We start from the raw sequence: 25985 nt of genomic DNA, 5'->3' as shown, positions 1-25985 counted from the left end.
TGCCGTCTTTATTGCTTCCATTCATGTCTGAGGACGCCAATGGAGTCTTAAACTGTCCCCGAAGAGGAAACATACAGGGACACGGTGACAAAAAAAAGGAACTTTAAATGTGTTTAGAACTCTGAATCTGAACTCTTATTGAATGGCACCCAGATAGCGCTTGCAACGTTGAGCAGGAAGGGGTCTCAACAATCACCTTCCGCATTATTTTTAAAATCAAGTAGCAGTGTGTGTTCTATAGTGATAACCAAATTGTGATTCGTTGGAACCTGTATTCTGTATACCGCATTGCAATAACCAAATCCTGTCAGCTCCCCTACTTCCTGCTACATATATAATACGACATTTATACTCTACCCTGCACCTTATTTTTAACCTTAGTGATATTTATACTGTTCTATATTTGTGTTTCTGTTGAGAGTTGAATGACTTAGTGTTTTTTATAATGCGCGGTACATTACACCGTTCTAAAGGCTTTGGAATGGTCATCTGAGGAACCCTGTGCAGTGCATAGGTTAGAATGGAATTATATATGTGTGTGTGTGTGAGAAAGTGTGAGTGTGTGGAAATGTGAAAAGGTCTTATGTAGGACAAGAGCTCTGCTTAATCTGGTCATGTGACCCTAAATTAGCCAATCACACAAAAGTGTTCCCCAGATACATAGGTTGACATAGAGATTTCTTGTTTGCCCTAACTGTTGTTCCCCCAATTGAATTTTGCTTATGTTAAGCAAACTGTTTTGTTTCTACTTTGCATCGTTGTGAAATGGCACTTTGCTGATAGCTTCGGCTGATGGCTACAGATTATCTGTTGGAGAAAGAGAATGATGTGGAAGCAACTGTTAATTGATTATAAATTAGGTTTGTATGCTTGAGTGGAAGACCCTAACAGATGCAGCACTGAACAAGAGCTCTGGGGTAGGCCAGGCAGTATAGGCATGTGAGATTTAGAATAATGGTTTTCATTGTTGATGGGGGCCCACTATTCCTTGGTACACTTCTGGTCTGGTCTGGTCTGTGGTTCGACACAATGCGTCATAAAATCATGTTTTATTAAATCAATATTCATTTCAACTGTTACCTGTGTTTGATGCAGTCCGATGTTGTATGAATACATATATTCATGTTGTTGGACAGACAATGCCCCCCCTGATATGGCAAGGTAGTTCAACAAAAGGGTTAACATTCCATTACCTCTAAGAGATCACTTAAATACTTAATTATTTTATTCAAATTTATTTTCATTTATTGTAATGAAATTTTTAAAGGGTTTGGGGTCTATTTTCAAGTAAAGCAAATTATGTTGGTTAACTTTTAAAAGTTTATGAAAATGTGCAATTTGGGCTTATGATTGAGAACTGAGATTCGAAAAAGCGCTTTAAACCAATGATGTGGGCAATTGCTTGTAGCAGCAAATATGAATATATACTACAAAGTGATGTGTAGGCTCTATAGAAATATACCACAAATGGGTGATATACTTCCCATAATGTTTTTGGAATGACCAACCCCCCATCTACACCCCCATGTTTACAAGCACTAAGAGGAAGGAGAATGACATTCTCCATACTGGCTAATGCAGATGGAGTCCTTTGAACGTTGTGGTTAAGCTTTTGCATCTGTTACCATAAACTGTGCTGTGTTCTTTCTTGCATGTATGATACTATATAGGATGTACAAGCTTATACAGTATGTCCCAGCTACTTAAACGATGGATGACGTTCTGTCAGTGATTACCTAATGCTCTTTGTCATAATACATTTGTTTGTTTGTTTGTTTTAATTTTAGTTTGTTGGTTTATTTTTGCGTCCATTGCCAATGTAGTCCTTAGAAGCCTAACTTCAGGGAACATCTTTGAATCGTCCCTTGTATGAAACTCTATAAGCTTCAACTATTAGGTTATTATGCAATAGGACCTCACACCTAAATGAGACATGATCTGCTGCTTTGTCAACCATGTTCAGAGGTCTACAATTTCCTGTTTTCTTTACAATGAAGTTTCTTGTCCCTATATGAGCTAGCTATGGTCAGCTATACCCACATGTAGCAAAGTCAGTTGTAAAACATTTTTTGTTACATACAGCAAACATCACACCATATGCTAGCTGGTCCAGCCTGGACCATAAAAAACATAACAAACTGTTCCAGCCAATCACAGACGAGATGCGTGTTAATTGCACGGGAGGGAGGGGGAGGAAGTAGCGAACTAGCTCTCTGTTTTGTTTGAACGTCAACAGAAATGATGTTACCCAACATCGCTTAGAGCGCCTTTTATTTTTTTAGAAATATTTGGAAAGGTATTTCTATCCATTCATATTCATAATGTTTGATGTTCAGTTCAATTGGTTTTACTATTATAGAAAGATATCAAAACCTTGCCATGCCACACATTTTCAGGTGTCACTGTAGATAATTAGCCTACAACCCTTCAGTATTCATAGCCAGTCCTGACAACAAAGCCAACAACAGAACCCAGCAGAGAAGTGGTCACAGCTTTCATTTTAGAAGCACCTCCTGTGCATATACTACAAGCTTGATGTATAGTACCACAGTGTGGTGTAATGTTACGTTGAGACTGTAGGGGGCATGTGTCGATTTGGCACTGAAGTCTTACCCAATGTTGCCTTAAGGGTTCGGAAGGAGCATGTGTATGCCCTCATAGTGAATGTTTTGGTGGAAGAAAAGTGATAGGTGCTTGATAATCGGCCTAAAGAGAGGCGACAGTTTCTACTAAACTCTGCACTTTGGTGAAGATGATCATGGAAGTTATACTGTGGGGAAGAGGTCAATTTGTTTAAAATAGTGGATGAGACTGTTGCAATAAATGTTTAGTGCAGGAATAAGGCCTGTAGAGAGTATGTGGACCCTTGCCACAAATTGTGTAAAAGATTTATTTTGGTTTTGTTTGTCTTTCTGTATATTTCTTCAAGCACCTTATTTTAAATGGGTTATTATTTGAGTGGTATTCCATTTTTTTCACAGCCTAAAATGTTGGGAGCTCCTAATGGGAGTATGCACTGTTGAACAAGAATCCAAATTTTGTTCCTCAGTTTCATAAGAGTTGAGGAGACCAAGAGGCACGTCTTTCTAACTCAGTATAAAGCTTTTCATTTTCAGAAGCACTTTATAGAGGTTGGAATTTTTGCATCTTTGGAGGTTTGGCATTATAAATGAAAAGACATAGAATAGAAATGCAATTATTCCTCCAGAACTCCAAGGTTTTGCACCTTATTAAGCTCCACACAAATTATGTCTGCAGTTTCAGTCCTGATGGTTGCTAGTCTCTAAGCATCATTGGTTCAGTATTTTTCTTTTTTGTCTCAGAGCACATGACCAAATCATAATTTGAGTTTCAGTGGAAATATGGTTCGAACTGACTAAGTTGATGTCGTAGCTTCTTAACTGAGGGTACTTGAACGAATTATGTGCTAAGGCGTGATTGTGTTTTGGCCAAAACATGTTTGTTTTGTCCGAGACATATATTGATTGTGCTTAAGGATTAAATGATGTTAGTTTGTATTAGCACACTGTATCTTATTTCCTCACAGAGTGAGTGAGTGTGGACTTATAGTTCCTGATTTGCTGCTAGTGGGTCAAGGGTCCTGGCTTTGTGGCCTTGGATTCAGAGGTTCATCCTTTTAAATATGAATCTTGGTGATTTTGAAAGATATAATGTACAGGTCATTCATGTGTATGTCGAGATATTTTTTTTTTTTAATAATGGAACTGAGATTGGTTTCTTCTGTTTGTTTTCTCAAGAAAGCTAAATCGAATATCCAAAAGATGGATAGGTGGAATTGACACTAATCCTTGAGTCACAATGTGTAGTCATTCATACCTGTTTGATGGGATGCCTGCTTATTGCATAGTATCTATGGTTACTGATTTGAAATCAGAATCAGTGATGTAATCCATTTTGTTTTATCTCTTCAAAAATCAGAAGGCTCCAAGCATCATATACCGTATGTACCTGTCCTTCTAATGTATTAAGCCAATCATGTGTGTAGCTGTCCTTATGTTTAACTCTGTACTTTGCTATATAAACCCAACGATGTTAACTTAGTTAACTCCAGTGTACAAACAACACAAGTAGACAGTAGCTGTATTGGTTATATGAAAGAGAATACTAAAACAATACCAAGACAATAGTTTCTAGAGGTGCTATTAACATAATAGACTGTATTTTATGTCATTTATCGTATTAGTTAGTGTTTACTGTCTGTAATACATGACAGCTAAATAAACAGATTATTTCAATAGCAGACTAAACTATTTCTGTCATATGTATTTGTTGTATTAATTTCCATGTGTCAAGTGTACTTACCACAATATTATGAACATGAACCTCCAAAGAATTTACATGTTTGCCCCTAAAACAACTGTATGGACCGACTCCCTTTAAGGGGTCTTAAAGGGATCTTACCAGTCTCACATTGACATAAAACATAGAACTTAGAATATGTTTAACATTTAATGAATGCAGCCTTTTGTTTTAAAATTCAAAATGGCAGTCACCCTGTTACTGTATGATAGATTTTTAGATTTTGTCTTCTTTGTGAGACAAATGAACAGCTTTCCCACCCCAGCCTTGAACCTGGGTCAACAGGGTACCAAATCTGTAGCTTGACCACGGCTGAGCCAGACTTGTTGGTAATGAGAGCACTTCCCCCCTACCTCCCACAATTGCACTTCTCCTATCCCATCTCGGGGTCCGTCATATGGTTCAGGGCATGCCTCTGATGTCCTCATATCAAGCCGTCCCACTTCTGACACCATATGTAGCAGTCACCCCACCTTCGCCTCAAACCTGGGTCTGCCGGCCGTGTACCAAGCCTTCAGCTCAAGGCTAAAGAGTTTAGGCCTGTTTGTATGGCAGTCAGATCGCCTGTTTGTATGGCAGTCAGATTTGTATGGCAGTCAGATCGTGTGTGTGTGTGTGTGTGTGTGTGTGTGTGTGTGTGTGTGTGTGTGTGTGTTGTATTTAGGTTCTGTGGTTTGGCCCAAAATTTCTATCAGGTTCAGACTGAGAAACACACATAGTGTATGCTTACACATATGAACCAGGGGCAAATGTTTTACCATATTGTCATATTGGAGGTCACTCTCTTCTGGCCAGATCTGGTCCAAAGCCACCTGTTGTGGAGCACAAGGCAGCTCAGATACAGCCCCAGAGTGATACTGCCACATGGGGACACCGGAAAGAATACAACCGTCCAAAAGATCTCTTCTACCAAGAGCAAATTATTCATTCCAAATGAAAACAGAAACTCAAAGCCACTCCCAAGTTCAGAGGCAGGTAGAGATCGGCTATGAAACCAAGATAAATATATGAAAATGCTTCCTTTAAATTCTTGAGTGCTGGCTGGCCGTCCTAAGGCATTCAGTTTTCAATGAGGAATGAGTTCTAGGATAGTTCACTGGAGTGGTGGGGAGACTGAGATAGGAAGTTCTGTGCTGCTGGGTCCTGCAACAATATTAATTTCCACTAGAGGGCTCACATCTTGGTGAGGCGCAGCGTGTTCAGACGCACACCCAGTATGGTAGCTCCTGAAGCGTAGCGGATCTCCTTCAGGATGCCTTTCCACTTTCTCTCACTCTCGTCATACCTACAGTGTCAGAATTGTATGTATCAGTCCCAAAAATAAAACAAATTCATGGGGTTCATTTGTAACGCAGTGGCAATTCCTACTCACTCAACTCTTCCTCAATCATGTTCACATTCTCTTACTCCTATGTGAGTGTAGTTTAAAAACAGCTCTTTGACTCACCTCCAGATGTCAGTCATCTCAGTAGGCATCAATTCATCACTGTTTTCTTTGGGTATCATGGCAAAGCCTCCCACAGCATACAGATTGTCATCATGGTCGACAAGAGTGAGCGAGCTTCTCTCCTGAGGGAACTCCAAAAAGTCTGACCACCTGGAACAGGTAACATCATCATGATCATCATCTTAAATAGATCAAATTAACCTCTGTTAACCTCTACCATTGCCTGACTAGGTCTTCATTCATCTGTGGTATCAATAATCTTCATCATCATCATCTTTATCTATGATCAGGAAGTGAAACAGTCCAGCACTGTTTAGACTTTTATTCTGTCATCATCATACAGTTGCTGAGGTACGGTACCCAAAACTTCAGCTTGCTGAAGAAAAAATTCCTTGGGTTGACATAAAATCCAAGGAGGGTTGTAAGTCTGTATAGAACTTTACAACCTTCCCTGGGTTTTATGTCAAGTTGACCTAAGGAATCCTTAAGGGCTGAAGTTAGAACACTGATTGCTGATGAAGCTTGTTGCTATTTGTGCAAGGACAGGTGTAAAAGACTTTCTGTGAATAGGCTCCATAACATCTAACCATCTGTTATCCATGTCACATTTAGGCATCACTTAGTGTAGCCCACATATGAATTAATTATCACACATAACTTAAAACATATACTTCTAATATTGTCTGTCTGGCACTGTCTGGTTCTCAGCTGAATGAATAAATGTAAAGCACATTTAAGTACAGAGCTGTGCTTACTTGTTGGTGGCAATGTCGTAGACCTCTACTGTGTCTGTGAGGCCAGAGTCAGTGACCCCTGCCGCCACGTAGATCTTGTTCTTGTAAACGGTGGCACCAAACAGGGAGCGTGCCACTGCCATAGGGGCCAGCTCCTTCCACTCAAACTTCTTGGCGTCGTAGGCACACACCCTCTTTAAGCATTTCCTGTGCACACAGCAGTCACAGTGTTAGCATGGCAATAATCCCCTCATTGAGCTTGATGAAAATGTTAAAAAGTTGTGTGTGTGTGTGTGTTTATGTGTTTATGTAAGTCACTGTCTCTGTGTGTGTGTGTGTGTGTGTGTGTGTGTGTATGTGTGTGTACAAATTTCATATGTGTGTGTCATATTTCAGACTGTTACTGTCACAGTGTTAGCATGGCACCACTCCACTTGATCCTGATGAACACTAAGGAAGTGTGTGTGTGTGTGTGTGTGTGTGTGTGTGTGTGTGTGTGTGTGTGTGTGTGTGTTTGTTTGTATTTGTGATATGTGTGTATATGTGTGATGTTTAAGACTCACTTGTTCTCTCCCTTCCCTCCTAGCACATAGACAACATCATTGTGGGACACGGTGGCATGGCCATACACTTTATACGGGAGGGGATCCGACTCCCCCCATTTGAAAGACCTGTGAGACACGATAGAGAGTGAATTTATACAGCAAAGGGAAATCCAGAACAGATCATATGATATTACAATGGTAGCTACGTTCTAGTCCCTGCCATAGAAACGGTTATAACAGTCTTTATTGCTGGTACACATACATTGCCTGTGAGTGTAAACCAGTGACACAGTGTCCAGAATGTGGCTGCCTCCTTCCGTAACAGTGTGAGCTCTCCTTCCTCTTTTCCTCCAATGACATATATGGAGTTCTCAGCCTCGCCCATAGTGAAGAGGAATCGTGGGCAGGGCATGGGGGGCATACCCAACCAGTCTGAGGTCATGGGGTCATACTGTGAGGGGTGGAATGTGGAGGGCAAAGGTCATTGTGAGGTCATCTCAATGTGAAATTAAAAACATGAATTGGATCAATCCACTGAGGTCAGATATTGCTGTTACTGATGCAATTCAGTGAAATGCTGATGCATGTCATAACCAAAAGTTATAATATGCTCAATTTGAATTAAATATTAACAATGTTGTTGATATTCAATGTAATTGCTAATAATACAAACACAACATTTTTATTTGAACTTTTTGAATGTTTTTAAAAATGTTGTTCAGCATATTTCTGAGCCTGATTATGATGTAACCCCAGCAAAACATTCTAAGTTAAAATGGGCAGTAGAGAATGGGCTGGACAGATACCTGTAAAAAGTAGGAGTGAAGTGGTTCCTCTTTGTTTTGCTCGTCAAAGAAAACCCCTCCAGCGACAAATATCTGGTTCTCCTTGGTGACCAGACTACAGTGGTTCTTGGGGATCTGTGTGGATATGGCTGCCACAAAGCAGTCATTTGCGGTGGGGTCGTAGGCCACTGAGCCAGCCTCGGTGATCATAAACAACAGGTCTCTGAGGAACATACCATAGCGCAGGTTATCGTTCAGGATACTGGGAAGAATGGCAATCTCCTCCACTTCTTCCTCTTCCACTTTCTTCTCCCCGTCCTCATCTTGTGGTTCCTTCTTGTTTTTGATCTTCTCAGGTTCCGGAAGTTTCCCTTGGTAAGCTTCCCTGACCAGTTGGAGCTTCTCAGCAATATCCTGTTTGCCCGACAGCCATTTATGATTCTCCACCTTCTCCTTGAAGTAGTCCTCGGGAATCAGGCGAAACCGGACACAGTCCAACAGGCCCGGCAGCTCCTCCAGGCGGTTCTTTTCGTCTTTGGCCACCCACTTGAGCAGGAACTCGAACACAGCATTCTCCGTCTCCACATTGAGGTTGTCCGCCGAGAGAATGGCTGCCACCTCGCTGGCAGACAGCTGAAAGAACTCCTCGTCGCGCGAGATGAGATGGAAGCGCTCACAGGCATAGTTGCGGGCCGAGACGGCCAGCCTCGGGCAGTCCAACATCAGGCCCAGCCGGAAGATGGCCAAGCAGTTGCTAAGGCTGAGTCGCTTCTGCAGGAAGGACACGCACACTGTGAAGATAGAGGGGATCTGGAGCATGTTGGCCACGGCAAACACATCCTGGACATTCTGCTCCGTCACGTTGATGTTGGACGTGTACAGGTACCTCAGGATCATGCCCATCACGCCGGGCTCCACCTCGTCCAGCACCACCTCGCGCTTCTTGCTCTCGTCCTCCTCGGACTGGAAGAAGGCCCTGAAGTAGGAGCTGCAGGCGGCCAGCACCAACCTGTGGCAGGGGAACTCCTTCCCCTTGATCTTCAGCACGCAGTCCACAAACTTGTCACTCTCCAGGAGGTCGCAGAGGCCATCCTGTAACAATGTCTGCTGGTAAATGCGTGGCTCCTCTGACGGGTCTATTGCGGACATCTTGCAGATTGATTGGAAGACCTTCTTGGTGTTTTGGATAGAGGGAAAACGGCCGGCACTGCTAGTCACTCCTCACCACACCACTGCCCCAAATCAGGCTTTGGCACAGGCTCTCTCTCTTTCTCTCTGTCTCTCTCTCTCTTCCACTCTGCCTCAGACCAGAAAGACACAGCAGGGTTGGGTCACCAGTAATACCGTCAGGGCACTCGGCCTCGTCAGCTGCCACAACTCTTCAAATGATCTCCAACTGGCGCTCTATTTATAGGGCAGGCCAGCACAAAGCTGTGGAATCCATACTGGTACATGTGAAATATAATACCTCCCCTCCCTCCACCACCACCACCAACAGCAGCAGCAGCAGCTGACACACTGCCCCTGGGAGTCAGAGAGGGCTATCCTGAGTCATGAGCATTGAGGCCTGGTGAGATCAGAGCCTGGTAACAGAGCCCCCTGTTGGCAGACTGCATGGGCATTTATGCATTACCTGGCAACTTATTGTTACAGATGAGGACAGTGCCACAAAAAATTCTGATAATCTTCTAATACATTCTTCCAGTGCTTGTCTCTTCCCCATTAGTTAATACCATTGAAATGTATTGGGATTTTCAGTGGAAAACTACACTTTCTTTCTCTTGAACAATCTAATTTTGTATCAGCTGTAAAGTTGTATTGATCAAATAATTCAAAATAGCTGACTTTAATATTATGTAATTACATGCAATAATGATAAAAAAATATATTTACATTCAATTGATGATTATTATTATTATTATTATTATTATTAATGTTTTGTTTATGTCATGTTTATTGTTGTAATTGTTATTGGATACTGTTTGCTAAGAGACATAAACATAAACACAAATATAATCAACTTTTAAAAGATGAAATAGAAGAGCCTTTAGGTCTCAATACATTTAAGCAATTTAGCTATTTAAAAAATAGCAAGTTTTGTACAGTACATAAGCTACTAATTGTTTTTTTTTTAACAAATGGAAAACTACTGTATACATGCAACACTTGACTGAAAGGGTCAAAGGGTCTAAAACTGTTTGTATGTCAATTTTATAACAAAAATCTCTTTGTCTCTGCTTACAGGAAGTGTGACTCTGAACACATAGTTCCTGGGTTGTGAGTGATGTAGAAGATGGCTCAAAGTTTTTCCAGGGCAGCTGGGTCCTTTAGGGGGGCAGAGGGCCTTGGTGCTTATGTAACCCCACAGAAATACTCAACGCTCTAACAGGGGCTTAATGACAACAGGGAGCTCAAAGTGACCTGCCCAAATTTATGGGAGGCTTATCCACTTTTGGAGACTAATCTGAGCCAGTGGCGTCACATACAGCAAACAGCAAAAAAAAAAAAAAAAAACTCCCATGAGCCACCAGGGTATGACAATGGGCTATATAGGCTCAGCTCCCTCTGTGCAGTGGCTGAGTGGGGAAATTATGTTAAGATCTCAAATGTCATAAACAGCCTCAGTGTGTAACAGAAGAACAAACAGTGTCCATATAGAGAAGACAGAGAGGTTAAGTAAAAAAGTACATTTTTAGCAGAGATCCTTGTAATTGCACATAGGAACAGCAGACACATACACTTTTAAAACCAGTTAGTGGTTTAATGAACTTTACATACATCAGTAGACAGTGTAGAATATTTGGCCTAATCCAAAATACATTCTTTCCTCTGTCTTAAAAACAGATTGCTATTAACAGATTATTTCTCCATTGATGGTAATCTAGGTCAGTAGTGAGGATTATTTACAGATGATAAACAGTAAAAGTAGCTCTTTGTTTTAAAAACTTGATATAAAATCTTAGTCTATGGGCAGCATCTCATGTAAACAGCATAGCTACAGTGAGCCAGAGAATCTGCAAATAAAATGCTCAAAATTATTTTAAATCAGTCTTTCCAACATATTTCATTGCTTTCATGTGTTTTTTTTTACATTTATGTGTAACACTGCCCTCCGAATAAAAGTCTAAAAACATCAGTTATCAGTGTCCCTATCCCAAACATCATTCCAGTCGAGTCATTCCCTTTTGACCCATTTCACACATGTACTTGTAGCTCTTGACCAATAGGCAGCAGGAGTCAATCTTAAAACCATTTAAAAGTACAGATCCTATTCAGTCTAATCTCCTTCTCTACTCGGTCTTCTCCTTATTGGGATCCACAGCTTCATCGGTAGCATCAGCAGCCTGGGTGGGGTCTGTGGCCGGGGGGGCGGGTGGGGGTGGGGGGATGGGGTCAGGGTCATCGATCAGAGCCTGCTTCCTCTCGCTCTCCTTGATCACCTGGACCAGACAGTAGGTGACAAACATCACCATGATGGTGGTCAGGGGGAAGCCTGCGGAGGAGAGGATTCATGAGTGGACCAGCACATGACTTTGACTCATACACACAGGATCTTAAAAGTAGGCAAATGTATAGCTTCTCATAAGTACATAAGGTAGAATGATACGAAATAAAGATATTGTGAATAAACAATAGTATAATGCATACAATAATGCAGCAGTGGAAAATCCAATAACATACACAATCCGTTCACATTTGTTTTCTAGTTATGAATGATGAGTAAAACAGCTCACCTTTGAGGAACAATCTTTTGGCAACCATTTTGGCAAAGTCAAGGCTGTTCAGAGCCAAAATATTGTAGAGGACGATTGTCCAGTAGTTAAAAGTGTTGAAGAGGGCTCGGATCCTCCGTGACATAGAATCTGACATTGACATCTGTGGGGAACACACACACACACACACACACACACACACACACACCCCTTTTAAATATCAGTCACCCTTCAGCAGAGCCAACTGATGTAATGCCATCAAATCAAAATCATGTCATTATAATCAATTGAAGATGGTTCTCCTAACAACGCTGACATTTTTTTAAAATGGAGACAACACAGCTGAACAGACACTAATAGATTTGAAATCAGAATCCAACTAAAAATCAAACATATTTTTATCTTGCCACAAGCACTTAAACCTTAATTAAGACCTATAGGTAATCCTCTCATGATTTTTAAACCTTAATTAAGACCTATAGGTAATCCTCTCATGATTTTTAAACCTTAATTAAGACCTATAGGTAATCCTCTCATGATTTTTCCGGCTTTTGTTTTAGTTCTGTTACTTCATCAGAGACCATTCTGCACCTCAATCGATGAGAACGGCTCCATGGAGAAGAGCTTGATGGTCCACAGCTCAAAGTTGAGGCCGAAGCAGTTGAGGAAGGCCCAGAGCAGCACCACCCAGCCCGGGCCGAGCCACAGCAGGGTGATCCCGTAGGTGCAGAGGGTCGCGATCAGCTCCTCCAGAATGTTTTCATGCTTCCCACCCAGGTAGTTATACACATACCTGAGGGACAAAGTGATTAGTCAAAGATGGCTTTTTTTAATTGGCAGTACTTGATGAAATTGTAGAACAAATAAATGATATCTAAATGAAATCTTAATGTGAAGTTTCTGTTATAATGTGAATTATAGGTGTAAAACATTTAAATATCATACTTGCAAAGCCAGTCATTAATCCCTCTGTCAAAATGCCTGTGAAGGAAACCAAGACTAGTTAGTTTACCTTCAGCTATATTAATGCTGTATCTAAAATGAGCATCAATCATGATTTGTTTTCTGAATGCTTTTTCCTTGGGTTCTGGTTGAGGTACTTACGTCTCGGAGAACACATAGAGATTTGTGATACACTTGGGAGGTTGGGGTGGGTCAAGGTGGTCCAGTCTAGACACTGTATTTATGACACCAAACATGACAGATGCCTTCACCCAGTCATAGACCAGGTTTATATATGCCAGGCCAACTGGGAAAATAGAAAGAACATTTTTAGACTCAAAACCATAGCCCCATCTGAGATACAAAGACACAGCATACATAATCCATAAATTACACACACAAATCAATTTAAGTATTATAGATTACAAACAGGAAAGCAAGGGGAAAGCTGATCTAATATGAAAATCAACAAGGACAATTTAATTTCATTAGTGCAAATATAAACATGTTTCCCATCCAACTGAGACATAATATTAACATGCTGATATTAAACATGTTAAAGAAGGAACAAAAAGGAACAATGACTCCCTCTAGTGGACAGTAAGAATAAAGCCAACACAGACTCAAAGCCCAGTCAGAGAGGTTCTTCAGGAGCTTGGCGTCAGTAGGGATCGTCCGGATGTACATGAAGTGGAGGAGCACGTCCACCACCAAGATGGCTGACAAGTTGAGGAGGGCTGACAAAGAGATTTTCCACATTTCCCCCTCCTTCCGGATCAGTTTGGGGTTATTGGCCTACAGGGGGCAGGAGAAAGACCATGGACTACAAAGAGAACTATTTTGGTAATCAGTTAATCAATTTGTGTCATTTTCAACGGAAAATGCTTCAAAATTATCTGATTGCAACTTCTTAATCTTTACTTGTATTCCTCTGACAGTAATCTAAATCTCTTTGGCGTGTGAACAAAACAAGGCATTTGAGAACATAATCTGTGGCTATAGGAAACACAAATCATAATTTTCTGACATTTTAACAATCAAAAAACAAATTGATTAATCAAGAAAATATTTGGCATTAGTAAAACAATGGAATTGCTAGTTGCTACGCTAACAACAGATCCTCACACAGTCAGGCCCATTGACTATGGTGTCACAGCAGTCATAAGTCATTATTATCACAGCCCAGAGCCTTTGTGAGAGGCCCTCTTTTGAGTATGTTCAAATTGCTCCAGAGTGACAGGTCTTTGAGGGCTGTATATGCTGTATATATTGCTGTATATGATTTTGTGTAAGGCAGTTGTGTTATGTAATATAATGCTAAGTTACAATAATGCAACCCCACTTTTAAAAACAAAACACTGCTATACTATCCTGGAATTGGAACATTAGCCTACAAAAAACAACCACTATTTTTTTTAAACAGAAATACCCTTGTAAAGTCATACGCATGGAAATGGCCCATATCTGCATCTTTGCAAAAACCTTAATGAAAAAATCATCCCCACACCTGTACGTAGAACTTCTCGAAAGTCATGATAGGTCCGAAGTAGAAGAAGGGGAGGTAGAAGTTGTACTTGAGCAGCTCCAGAAAGCTGAAGTTGCCCTCCCTCCTCTGACAATTCTCCAGGGCGAAACTCATGCATCTCATGATGGTAAAGCCACAGCCACCATAGAAGAAGACGTGACGAAGCTCAAAGTTCCCTGACACAAAGCCATCCTAAAGTGCAACAACAAAAACAGGGTTGTGACAAATTTTCAGCATGCATTGTACATCGTACTGTCATAGGGCAAACTCTGCAAGTTGGAAAATTTCTAGAAAAAAATCCTGTCAAGGGAGCGAGACTGAGCTAAGGGATGAAGTTTATCACTCTACGTGTTCCCTAGGAAACTGCTCTATGACCTTTGTGTTAGCACCTTGCAGTTGAATTACAGCTACACACATTGCCTGTTTATATTGTAAGGAAAGTTGTGCTGACACTCATGTGAAATATATACAGGACCATTAGGGTTCCCTATGGATGCACAATACATGGAGATGATCAAAACTGCTGGTGTAGTTTGTTCAGGGGGTCCTTTTGCAAATAACAACTCCCTAGATCTACATACCAAAAAGTCAATGCAATTGACTGTACAGGAGTGAGTCCTCTAGCACAGAAGACTTTAGCTTGTTTAGATTAGCATGCAATATGAACAACAAATCATCCAAAACAAACAAACACACATTCTCCCAGACATACTGGCTCCTCCTCCACATTCACCTGCCAGGACACAACGTTTATTCACCTAAACATACAACACAAACAACAAATCATCCACAACAAACAAACAAACAAACATTCTCCCTGCCAGAGTGGCTTCTCCTCTGACTCACCTGCCAGGAGATGAAGGGCTCCATCTTGAAGGTGGCGAGCGTGGTGAGGCCGGCGGTGAAGCACAGCCAGCGGAGCTTGACCAGCGAGATGCTGTAGAGCAGCACGCAGTGGGAGAGGATAAGCGTCAGGTAGGCCCAGCCCATGCTGGTGAAGACCGCCAGCATGCCGTACACCATAAACACCAGGGATCTGTACTGTGGGAGAGGACAGCAGAGGAGGGGCAGAGTGAGCAGCACGGCCTACATTATACAGGTGCTCCATCATCTGCTGGAGTGAGTTTATTTGATTGTTTGTTTGTGTGCATGTATGTTTGTTTTCCATTGTTGCCCTTCTGCTGTATTGACCAAATATCATTCAATTCAAAATCATATTAACAGTAATGTCAGCTAAATCAACAAAGTGCAGTAATTTCCTGTATATTAGCCGCATTGTGTATAAACCGCAGGACAGTGTTTTATGTATTTAAGTTAAAAAAAACTTGCAGCATGGCGCAAAGTGCGACGCAAGGCTTATTCATATCTTACAACCAGTCAGTGACAAAATTTTCGCCATGCGCTCCACTTTTATTAAACCTTGCGCCCAGGGGTGTGGCATAAGGTGTGCGCCAGGCATGATCCAAAAATCGCTATCTTACACCCTCTAAAAATTATTACACCACTGACCAAAAAAAACCTGGTCTATAGCGAAAGGCGCATGTAAAGCACAGCTGCAGACGCAATGTCACGAGATGTAAGCAGCCCTTAGCAAGCAGTCCCAAACAACTTCTTTGCAGGATAAATATCCTTAGGATTTTTATTCAGCCATTCTAAGATTATTGGGGTAAGTGTTGCTTTTTTTTAGGCTACGTTTTCGATTGTAACCCCTTGTCAGTCAATAGTGAAAATTAAATAACTGTGTAGAACTGTTTTGCCATTGACTATGAGTCCACGGTGAAGTTAGTTCCACTTTACCTTTGAATTCAAATAATAGGGAAGTGCAGAATGCATGTAACGACAAACAGGTTTCAGTAAAGCAAGGTTAAGTGGAATCTGTGTTCTCTGCGCAGTCTCGCATGCAAACAGATTCCTTCAAACGCGCTGCTAACTGGCAAAATACCGATGCACTGTTTGAAGTTGTGCTGCTTGCTGTTAAAGGGAATGACAGATGTTTCAGATCACCAAGATTGGGGCCTTCACATTACCAACTGAAAGGGATCTGTTATCAGGGATCAAGGATCTAGGCCTACGGTCTGGACACCATTTTAGAGGTCAATGTTTTTTTTTTTTTAATCAAGTACACTGAGTAGCTCTGCTCACTTGCCCTGCTGTGAAATTATTAGGCTTTATAGACTGTTTGACATACAAAGTGCACTATTGCAATGGAAACGAGTAAGTTAATGAATTAGACCTCTGGATAATACGACACTCACTTCCTGAACAGATACAGTACATTTAGATTCGCAGCTGCCATGGATACGGGCCAGCCAATACAGTCAAACAAAGTTTCCAGGTCTGTCTAAACATAGTATCCTGTCTTTGTAACACCTGTCATCTCCCTTCAAATCACTGACTCTCCCTTTAAAGTTAAAGTTAAAGTTAAACGCTACTATGGCAGATTAATTTTCCATAAACTACCAAATAAATTTCGCAGAAACCATAACATTTACAATTTCTTGTCATATATTTTTACATATTTGTGCTCAGATTATAATTATTCAGCTTCTTCTGACCAAGTACATGGCACAAGGCTGCAATTTTTCTGGAGATCTTTCATTATCAGTAGGCCAATTAACATGATCATCTAATCAGAACGCATGGAGCCAATTGCCTGGTTGTCGAGCAGCATTGCTCAAAAAGTTGTCCCATGAGGAAAACTCTATTTCTCGAGGTCACCGAGTACTGTCAGTACAGAAAAAAAAAAACCACCAACAGCCAACAGCTAGAGCAGCCAGGCAGCTACAGTGCTACACTTTAAAATCATGTACTCGGTGACCTCCAGAAACAGAGATCTATGTGAAAAACGTCCAGAATTCTACTTTAAGTACACATGGTGGATGTGGACAGTGGACACACCTGTGGAGCCAGCAGAGAGCAGATTTTGGCGAAGATAATGTGACCAGACAGGGCGAAGAGAATGTGCTCCCAAAATGTGGAGAACCACATCACCCACTCAAAGTCTTCTGTGTCCTGAATTCAAACACATCAAAAACAAACACGGTTGAAGTGTGTGGGTATCTCATCTGATTTGTCACTCATCAAGGTGTGATGATAATCAATCTCAGAGTTGATGCTGAGAGTCATGTTTCTTTCTCACCATTTTCCGACCGACGTAGTACCATCCTGGCTTCACACTGGGCTTGAAGGTTTTCCGGTTGGTGTTTGCTGTAAAATGTAAATCACAGTACAAATATGGATGCTCTCCCTTCATGCAGCATGTTCCTGTTTGTTATTCTCTAGCATACTACATTGTATTGTATAGCGAAAGGCGCATGTAAAGCACAGCTGCAGATGCACTGTCACGAGATGTAAGCAGCCCTTATACATAGATACTACATTGTAGTATGCTAGAGAATATGTTACATTCCTGAATCCCCATTCATCTAACTTCTCAAGAAGTTAGACAAATACAAGTTAGACAAATACATACCATTCAACCATGACCGTTAAAACGTATATTGTCTGGATGATTGAAGAAAAACAAATATCATGTTATACCATGTATTTATTTAAGTCTCATCTTTCCTGCTTTTGTTTATGTATTTATTTAATTGATTTATTGATTGATTGATTGATAGATTGTTTGTTTTTTGTTTGTTTGTATTTTTGTTTTCTATTGTTGTCCTTGAGAATACCACAAACCTTTAGCTCTTGTTGTGGGGAGACGGCCTCATAAAAGCACACTGAAGTGTACCTATTTTTCTCTTCCCTCTTGGATATTAATACGGACACCTGATCCTTGCTACATGGCTTGCATAGCAGTGCCCCTGGCTCTCACCCAGTGGAACCCCCCCCTCTGCCCTTCCACTGAAACAATACAGTAGCCCCTCCATGTTCCCCCACAGCACCAAAATAAACCACCATGACTGAGGTTTATAAATGGATGGAGACAGAGACGATTCCTATTCTGAAAAAGCAAATGATTTCCCCCGACAGAGATGTCAGCTGGGTTATGCTGAATGCTCTTTGTGAAACCAGATATTCAGCTGTGCAACAATCCTGTTCCACTTCAGTCCAATTCAGTCATTCTCAGTGTTTTCCTCAGAGTGACATGTGTGTGTGTGTGTGTGCATGGGTGTGTGTGTGTGTGTGTGTATACTAATGTGTATACTCACTGCTGGACACGTCATAGATCCAGGTTGCAGCCCACAGCATTGCCATGTAGAGCACAAAATTGTAGAAGTACAGCTCATACTTCGGAAGGGCAGCCTTGACCCCCATTACTGCGAATCAACCTCCGACCACCACACGGGAAATACCTACAGAAGCAGTACACATACAAGTCTAACTTTACATTTCAAGCACAGGGGAGGTATAATGGCAGTGATGCTTAAAATATTAGCCGACTGTCATGGAAATGTTACTACATAGCTCAATGATGGACAACCATGTGCCTCAATCAACATTGTTTTGGGTAGCAGCTAAATGTTTGCTAGCCATGTTTAACCTGTGAACTGTTGTTATGGTAGGTCACTCCAGGAGTTATTGTTGCTGATAAGACTAAGATAATGCTAGTGACTTTGAAGCTCTGATTCAGCTCTGAAATCTACTTGGGTTGGGATTAACGCTTTACCATTTATAATCACACTTACTGTTTAGTTCATAATTGTATATGATGAATTATGGATGCAGTCTCATGTTATTGAAGACAGCCAAAGACATTTCACTTTACAAGATCATCACAGAAGGCTTTCTAGCTAGATTTGCATGCATGCCACTATGATATGGTAAAGGAGGTGAGAGTACAAATTTCCACTGATTAGAAGCTTAAAGTCTTTGAGGTTTTGCAATCTGTGCTTGCCAATCACATGCCCACTTTGACCCTGACTGTGATTTGACTGTTATTTTGGATCATGTAAATGGACAGGTTCCAGTTTATTTCATGATAGATGTTAACTTTTATAAGTTTGCGTTGTCTTGTTTCACAGAACGTGGTTAAAGGAGAGTGATATGTATGTCTTGATACGTTGATAATGCTGTAGACTCATCTACATCCATTTGCCCTTTGATGTTAGTGATGAAAAAACAAATGTTAAGGGTCATGCACCATAAGGATATGTCTATCGAAGGAACCTTGGAACACCTGTTGCACTAACCTTGAGCGCGGCAATGCAGCTGTACACCCAGTAAGTCAGCGATCCTTCTGAAATTACCTTTTTAGAACAAAAGGAGTAAGGGGTTCTTTTTGCATCCGTTGACAAGGCTGGGGCGACGAGTGAGCGGTGGAACGCACCAACTGCCGATAGGGCAGTTGCGAACAGTAAAAGGTGAACTGGGGATGTATTTATAATTTCTGACAGGAGGCATGCATAGAGGGGGCGGATCCTTTGTTTCAAAGTCAGGATAGCCAACGCATGCCACGCAATTGCTTAGTAGGTCCAATTTTGCCATATAAAAAGGTATCCATAGGCTAAAACCGTTGTAGATGTGCCTAGCTGGAACAGAATGGGGAGCAGATCATTAAAACAAATGGATGCGTATACTATGATTAGATCAAGAATGGAATATTGAAGTTTTGTCTGGTTGGACCTAGTACAGGCCAAGGCACTATGGAGCAAGTACCCCTGTGGAGGGGCTGTATCATCTCCAGTATGTGCTCTACAGGTCTAGACAGGGGACATACTGGTTAACCTTAAAGGAACTGTATGTAAGAAATGTATTTCAATTAATCATAAAATGGCCCTGATATGTCACTAGACATTAAGAAATCATGTTCATTTCAAATACTTCTATCACTGAAACAGTAGTCCGACCAGGATATTGTCATTTAAAAAGTGAAGTTGCAGCCCTCAACTGATGTTGATTTTGTCATATTGTATTTTGGCCTGATACACCACCCTCCACCTATCTAATTACAAAGTCAGTAGTGTTTCGGCATCCGTGTTGCCAGCTCTGCCAGTCAGGGGGCAGGGGGAGGGGATACACTGCTCTACAGTAATTTAAATGTGACTGTAGTACCAGTTTTGGCCACAATCTTACATACGGTTCCTTTAAGGGTCAAAGAGATAACCACCCAACTAAAGTAGCAGTTAAGAAGTTAAGGCAGATCGATCAAGCTTTGGATGGCCTGGGGAGTCAGTGGCAAATGGAATGGGGATAGATCATGACTTTTGCCCTGTAGTATTATGGCCATCAGTTCCATTGTGGGAATTAGGTTCTTAAAGTTGAAAGTCGACATTACCATAGGCATATTTTAGTTTTTACTGATGGTTCAAAGGATCCAAAAACAGATGCTACAGGAGCAGCTTTTATAGTCCAAGGCTGCAATGTGGACAAATACAAAAGGACATCAAATTTCTTAAATTACAGTTGAACTGTATGCTACATGGACATCAGATTTCTTAAATTACAGTTGAACTGTATGCTATATATTGATGGGAGTGCAATGGACAGAGCAGATAAGAAATCGTAAAGTATTGGTGTGCAGTGACTCTGTGTCAGCTAGTATTGGTACAGGTTCATCTAAGAGTCAACAAGACCTTATTGATGATATTCTTTTGTCAATCAGGGATGTGGCAAGAAAAAGTGTTAAAATATAATTGATATGTGTCCCAGCACACATATGTATTCCAGCAACTGAAAAGGTGGATAAATTGGCGAAAAAAGCAGTTAATAGGGAAAATATAGATGTTAATATAAATCTTTCCCAGACAGAGGGGGAATGTATTGTGTGGAAGAACATTATGTGAAGTGGCAACAATATTGGGAACAGGACAGTAATTGGAGGCATTTACTCATTTACCAGTGAAGCAAATGGTCCAGAGGGTATTTGCAGGAAAGGAGGATGGAAAAAAAAAAAACAAGTCATTATTTCTAAATGAGAATAAAGCCCACTTAATATTTAGGGAAACATCCTAATGGTCTATGCATTGAATGTGTAGAACTTAAAACAGTACAACATATTCTTATATCATGCAGGAAATACATCAGAGAAAGAGAAGAGAGGTATACTGAACTCAGAAGAAAGATCGGGTTGGAAGAAAGATCAGCCAAAAGTACTTTAGAAAACTGGGTCAAGTGGAAAGGTTGGCTTTTTAATTGTCTTAAGAATACTGGTTTAACTGGTTTTAACAGTGGTGTAATAATGGACTTACCCAGAATATGGCAGCAATGCAACTATAACAATGCTGGCTGCCGTAAAACCTTAAAGAAGAAGAAGAAGTTTCAGATGTGTAGTCTACTCTGATTCACAGTAAGTAAACAGCAGACCTTGTTATAATGGCCATTTTTTTCCTTAGTCTAAGTTTTAGAGGAGATTTCTTTGGTAGTGACATTTTTGATGAATTACAAGAGGATCTGAAAAAGTTTACCTGAATTGCGTACAAGGCCAGTTCCCAAGCCCGAATGCAGAGAAACACAAGTTGCAAGCACAAAACAGCACCTGCCCACAGAAGACCCATCCCCCTCTACATGAGCAGCCCCTGTGCCTCTCTGCCGACAGCGTGAAGAGGACACTTGCTGCTATCAACACCCATAAGGCAACAGGTCCAGACAACATCCCAGGTCGTGCTGAAGGACTGCGCAGGGGGAGCTTAAGGATGTCTTCACAGACATCTTTAACACTTCCCTGAAGCAAGCCATCGTCCATCATGTTTCAAAGCTGCCACCATCATGCCTGTGCCGAAGAAAACTGCTCCATCCTGCTTCAATGACTACCGCCCTGTGGCACTGACACCCATCATCATGAAGTGCTTTGAGCGGCTTGTCATGTCACATATCAAAGCCATTCTCCCCCACCCTGGACCCCTTCCAGTTTGCATACCGAGCCAAACGGTCTACAGAGGATGCAATCTGCTCTGCCCTCCACCCAGCCCTCACCCACCTGGAAAAAAGAGACTCATATGTGAGATTGCTGTTTATAGACTTCAGTTCTGCATTCAACACCATAATACCACAACAACTCATCTGCAAACTTGACAAACTGGGACTCAGTACCTACCTCTGCAACTGGCTACTGGACTTCCTCTGTCAGAGGCCCCAAGTAGTAATGCGATGTTGGCAACAATACCTCAAGCAGCATCACACTGAGCACAGGGGCCCCCAGGCCTGCGTGCTCAGTCCGCTGCTCTTCACCCTGCTGGACATGACTGCACTGCAACCTACAGCAACAATCACATAGTGAAATTTGCTGGCGACACAACTCTGGTGGGTCTCATCACCAAGGGCTTACGAGACTCAATACAGGTTGGAGGTCGACCATCTGACCACGTGGTGCAGGGACAACAACCTCCTGCTGAACGTCAGCAAGACCAAAGAGATTGTTGTTGACTTCGGAGAGGTCACACCCAACACCTGCCACTGACCATCGGCCCGGTGCTGTGGTGGAGAGAGGCGAGCAGCACCAAATTCCTGGGGTGCACATCAGTGAAGACCTCTCCTGGACCACCAACACTGCATCACTGGCGAAGAGAGGCTCAGCCGCCTGTACTTCCGAAAAACTCAGGCGAGCAAGTGCTCCACCAGCCATCATGACCACATTCTACCGAGGCACCATTGAGGCATCCTATCCAGCTGTATCGGCTGTGTGGGAAGCTGCACTGAATACAACAGGAAAGCCCTGCCCCATAGTGAACACAGCTGGAAGGATCATTGGTGCTTCACTCCCTCCCTGAAGGACATTTACACCACCCACCTCACCCGCCTAGGCGACCAAAATTGTGAGTGATGCAAGTCACCCGCTCACAATCTGTTTGATCTACTGCCCTCTGGGAAGAGGTACAGAAGCCTGCGCTCCCTGCACTACCAGACTCACCAACAGCTTCATACACCAAGCTGTAAGGATGCTGAACTCTCCTCCTCTCCCCCCCTCCACCCTCAGCTACATAACACCCTGGACATTGGACCCACAACCCTGCACTACTCCACCTGCACACTTGAACACTTGCACAACTTGTACACTTTACAACTTGGTGTTGTTGTCCTGAAAACACAACACTTCTGCTGCTCTTACAATAACTTGCACCACTATGCCACTTTCTTTATTACTTAGGTCAAACAGTATTTTATAGTATTTTACAGTATTTGCACTAGTATTTTATTGACTGTCTATGCACAATTTCAAAAAATTTTGCTGCTCTTATTTTTCAATTATTATATGTGCCCTCTTATTCCTTATTTACTTACTTTTTTTTTACTTGAATGTTATGTTGTCTGTGGACTTAAAAATTGGTCAAATATGTCTTGTCTTCACCGTGGGATAGTGAGAAACGTAATTTCGATCTCTTTGTATGTCTGGAACATGTGAAGGAATTGACAATAAAGCTGACTTTGACTTTGACTTTGACTTTGAGAAAGGGGTCCAGGGTGTTCTCAAATGGGGTATCAGTAGCCTATCAGGTGCCTACCTCAGGTGCCAACACCTACCTGCGACATTTCACCAGGTAAGTTTGATACTTGAATTTACCACACAGGAAATAGCTCAGTTCATGGACATATTCACTGTGGAAATATTATGGTTTTATTTTCTCACACAGCTGGGAAACCACTACCATAAAACTCATTTCAAGTCATTTCATGATGAACATCATTACTGATATGAACACTATAACCTACATCAGAATAGTGCATGTCACAACATTTGATTCAACTTTATGAAGCTCTCTCTCTTCCTCTCTCTCTCAGGCCTTGCCAAGTCTGTTTCTGGAGTCTCTAAGCCTGTTGTCATTCTTGGCTGGGGCTCAACACTTCCAGTGCAGGCCACATAAATGGAATAATCCTGGGACCTACTGGTGACAGGTATCTCCAGTTATAAAAGACACTGATGGATATGAAATTATTCTGCTGCTCAAATAATTGATGGTTGCAAATAATACGTTGTTTCTAAAGTTGCCTGAGTTGCTAAAATAAAGGCAATGGGCGATATAAGTTAGAGGTGATCCTATCTGCATCAGATGGCAGAGATGAAGGCAAGACTATTAATGTGAGGAGATGTGAAATATCTTTGACACAAGTTACAAAACCTTCACAAGCACATTGATATAAAACTAGTTATATGATGCATCTCATCTGATCTCAATAGCCGACCAGATTTGGGTTTTGTCATCAAACCCCTGAGGTTGACTATATACTATTTAAAAGAAAGCTGTACTTTGGCTGAATGTCATGAGTAACTCAGTTTAAGACTACCTACTTCTTAAAGGCCATGACATGCTCGCTCTCAACTGGCGAGACACTCTGCCACAGCCCAGCTGTAAATCCATTTGGATTCCTTATTAGAGAGCCTGTTGCTACGGAGACACCCTGCCTGACTAAATGAAAGTCACAGGAGAGTGTGTTTGTTGTTTTCAAGCCTCACTGAAGTTCATACTGCTCAGAGTGGTTCTCCCTGATTCATGAAATGGATATTGAGGATTATTTTTTTTATGTGAAGCTGCTGATTTGGGATATCTGAGATTTCCCTCAGTAGCCTTGTTCCTCCAGTTCCACAGGGTGGATCTGTGGTGAAGTCTCTCTCATTCCACCACATTTCTGTCTAAACCTAGAATTTGGTCTTCTGTGTGTGAAGACCATACTCTGACTAAATGAATACTAGAATACACAACAGGAAAGATTTTCTGTTTATCGCACTTGCAGGCAGAGTGTCACTTGTTTGTGAGAACTGAGACCATCCCTTAGTTACACATGTACAGTAAGTAGTTTTAGTTTCAGATGTGGATCAATAACCTATAGAAATAATAGTCTTACTAGCAAATCACATTCATTTCTTATAACTTTTGCCAAGACACATGTTCATTACTTTGATGGAAATTTTCTTGAAAAGGAACATCTTTACAGCATACTCATTGTGATTGGATACAGTATCCAATATTTTGTCTGACATAATACTTTTAGGCTGCAAGCATAAAATGGTCAAAAGCCCAGTAGTGACAATATCTGATTCCAAGGTAGCCTGATGCATTAAATGAGGTTCAGCAGAATAAACTGGAAAATGGAGTCCCTTTACTTCAGTGGAACACTTGTTATCAGATGCACATCAGCTATGCTCTGGCCGGACAGAAGGAACTGTTTGTGTAATGGAAAATGAAGGCCTTGATGTTTTCAAACTGATCGCGCATGCCCTCGTGTATCTAAGAGAGTGCAAACTATACTCTGATACTGTTCTGTTTCTGGGACATTCAGCAGACAATGGAGACTTTGGGGCCCTTGGTACAGGATGTGGTTTTATGTGTGTCTGATACAGAAAGAAGGTGATTAGAGAGAGGGTTAAATCAATGGAGAAACAAAGTATTAAGATCATGATACAGTACATTGTAGGAGTAACAGATGTGATGTTGCTTTGGCACTTTCCCATTGTTATTGGCTTGATATTGGGCAACACATTTTTGCTTTGTCATCAGTGGGCAACTTGGATCACGGTCACCCAATAAGAACACTAGGAACTAGTTATGAGAGTACACCAACATTCATCATTCACACACACACACACGTTGACACATTGATTTTTGTATTTGTATAATTTAGTATACCTGTGACAAATTAGCCAATTTCAAACTTGCTGAACAAATCCTTTGATTGATGCTGAATCTCACTTGACTTTCCACTGTTGTGAGATCATTCTGTACATTTTCAAGATAATTCACATGTTGAGGACTGTTGAGGACACTACAATAACAAGCGATCAGCTGACCAAACTGTAGTTTCAAAGGGATCCAACAAGAACATCTTAGCTCAGACATACTTCAAAATGTCCCCCGCCCCAATGGTCTGTTTTGGTTAACCTGTTCCCCCTTGTGGTTGGTTTTATACAATAAACCAATTCTTTAACCCTGATTTTTATCTTTTATGAAGGCCCCAAAAACATGCATATTATGAATCTTAAGCTATATATCGTGTTTTGTATGTTGTGCTATAGGGTTATGTATTGATGTATGCCATGCTATAAAAGAGACCTTTTATCACACAGTTCCTTTAAGTAAACAATCATACAAACTCA

The 25985-nt window shown here is 41.4% G+C and overlaps 2 protein-coding genes across 3 annotated transcripts; both read right to left on the bottom strand.

The window, feature by feature from the left end:
* Positions 1–4085: 4085 nt before the first annotated feature.
* Positions 4086–9196, bottom strand: klhl40b (kelch-like family member 40b). The gene is made up of 6 exons (XM_048266292.1): positions 7853–9196; positions 7371–7497; positions 7065–7200; positions 6523–6708; positions 5768–5917; positions 4086–5605 (listed from the first exon to the last, which is right to left on the bottom strand). The coding sequence occupies exons 1-6, from the start codon at positions 8978–8980 to the stop codon at positions 5494–5496; spliced, it is 1839 nt and encodes a 612-aa protein (XP_048122249.1). The 5' UTR covers positions 8981–9196; the 3' UTR covers positions 4086–5493.
* A 1375-nt stretch (positions 9197–10571) lies between these two features.
* hhatlb (hedgehog acyltransferase like, b) lies at positions 10572–19306 on the bottom strand. Of its 2 annotated transcripts, none has more exons than XM_048266412.1 (12): positions 19150–19306; positions 18169–18312; positions 17151–17218; positions 16910–17023; positions 14858–15052; positions 13994–14203; positions 13110–13281; positions 12649–12793; positions 12490–12525; positions 12136–12337; positions 11566–11707; positions 10572–11324 (listed from the first exon to the last, which is right to left on the bottom strand). In XM_048266412.1, exons 2-12 carry the CDS (start codon positions 18272–18274, stop codon positions 11122–11124), a joined length of 1593 nt encoding a protein of 530 aa, XP_048122369.1. In that variant the 5' UTR covers positions 18275–18312; positions 19150–19306; the 3' UTR covers positions 10572–11121. The 2 variants fall into 2 exon arrangements, with proteins under 2 accessions (XP_048122369.1, XP_048122370.1); XM_048266413.1 differs by having other exon boundaries at positions 19207–19305.
* Positions 19307–25985: the final 6679 nt, after the last annotated feature.

The sequence above is a fragment of the Alosa alosa genome, chromosome 16 (assembly GCF_017589495.1).
Source record: "Alosa alosa isolate M-15738 ecotype Scorff River chromosome 16, AALO_Geno_1.1, whole genome shotgun sequence".
Lineage (NCBI taxonomy): Eukaryota > Metazoa > Chordata > Actinopteri > Clupeiformes > Clupeidae > Alosa > Alosa alosa.
The sequence above is the reverse complement of the archived record's forward strand: the minus strand, read 5'-3'. Positions and strand labels throughout refer to the sequence as shown.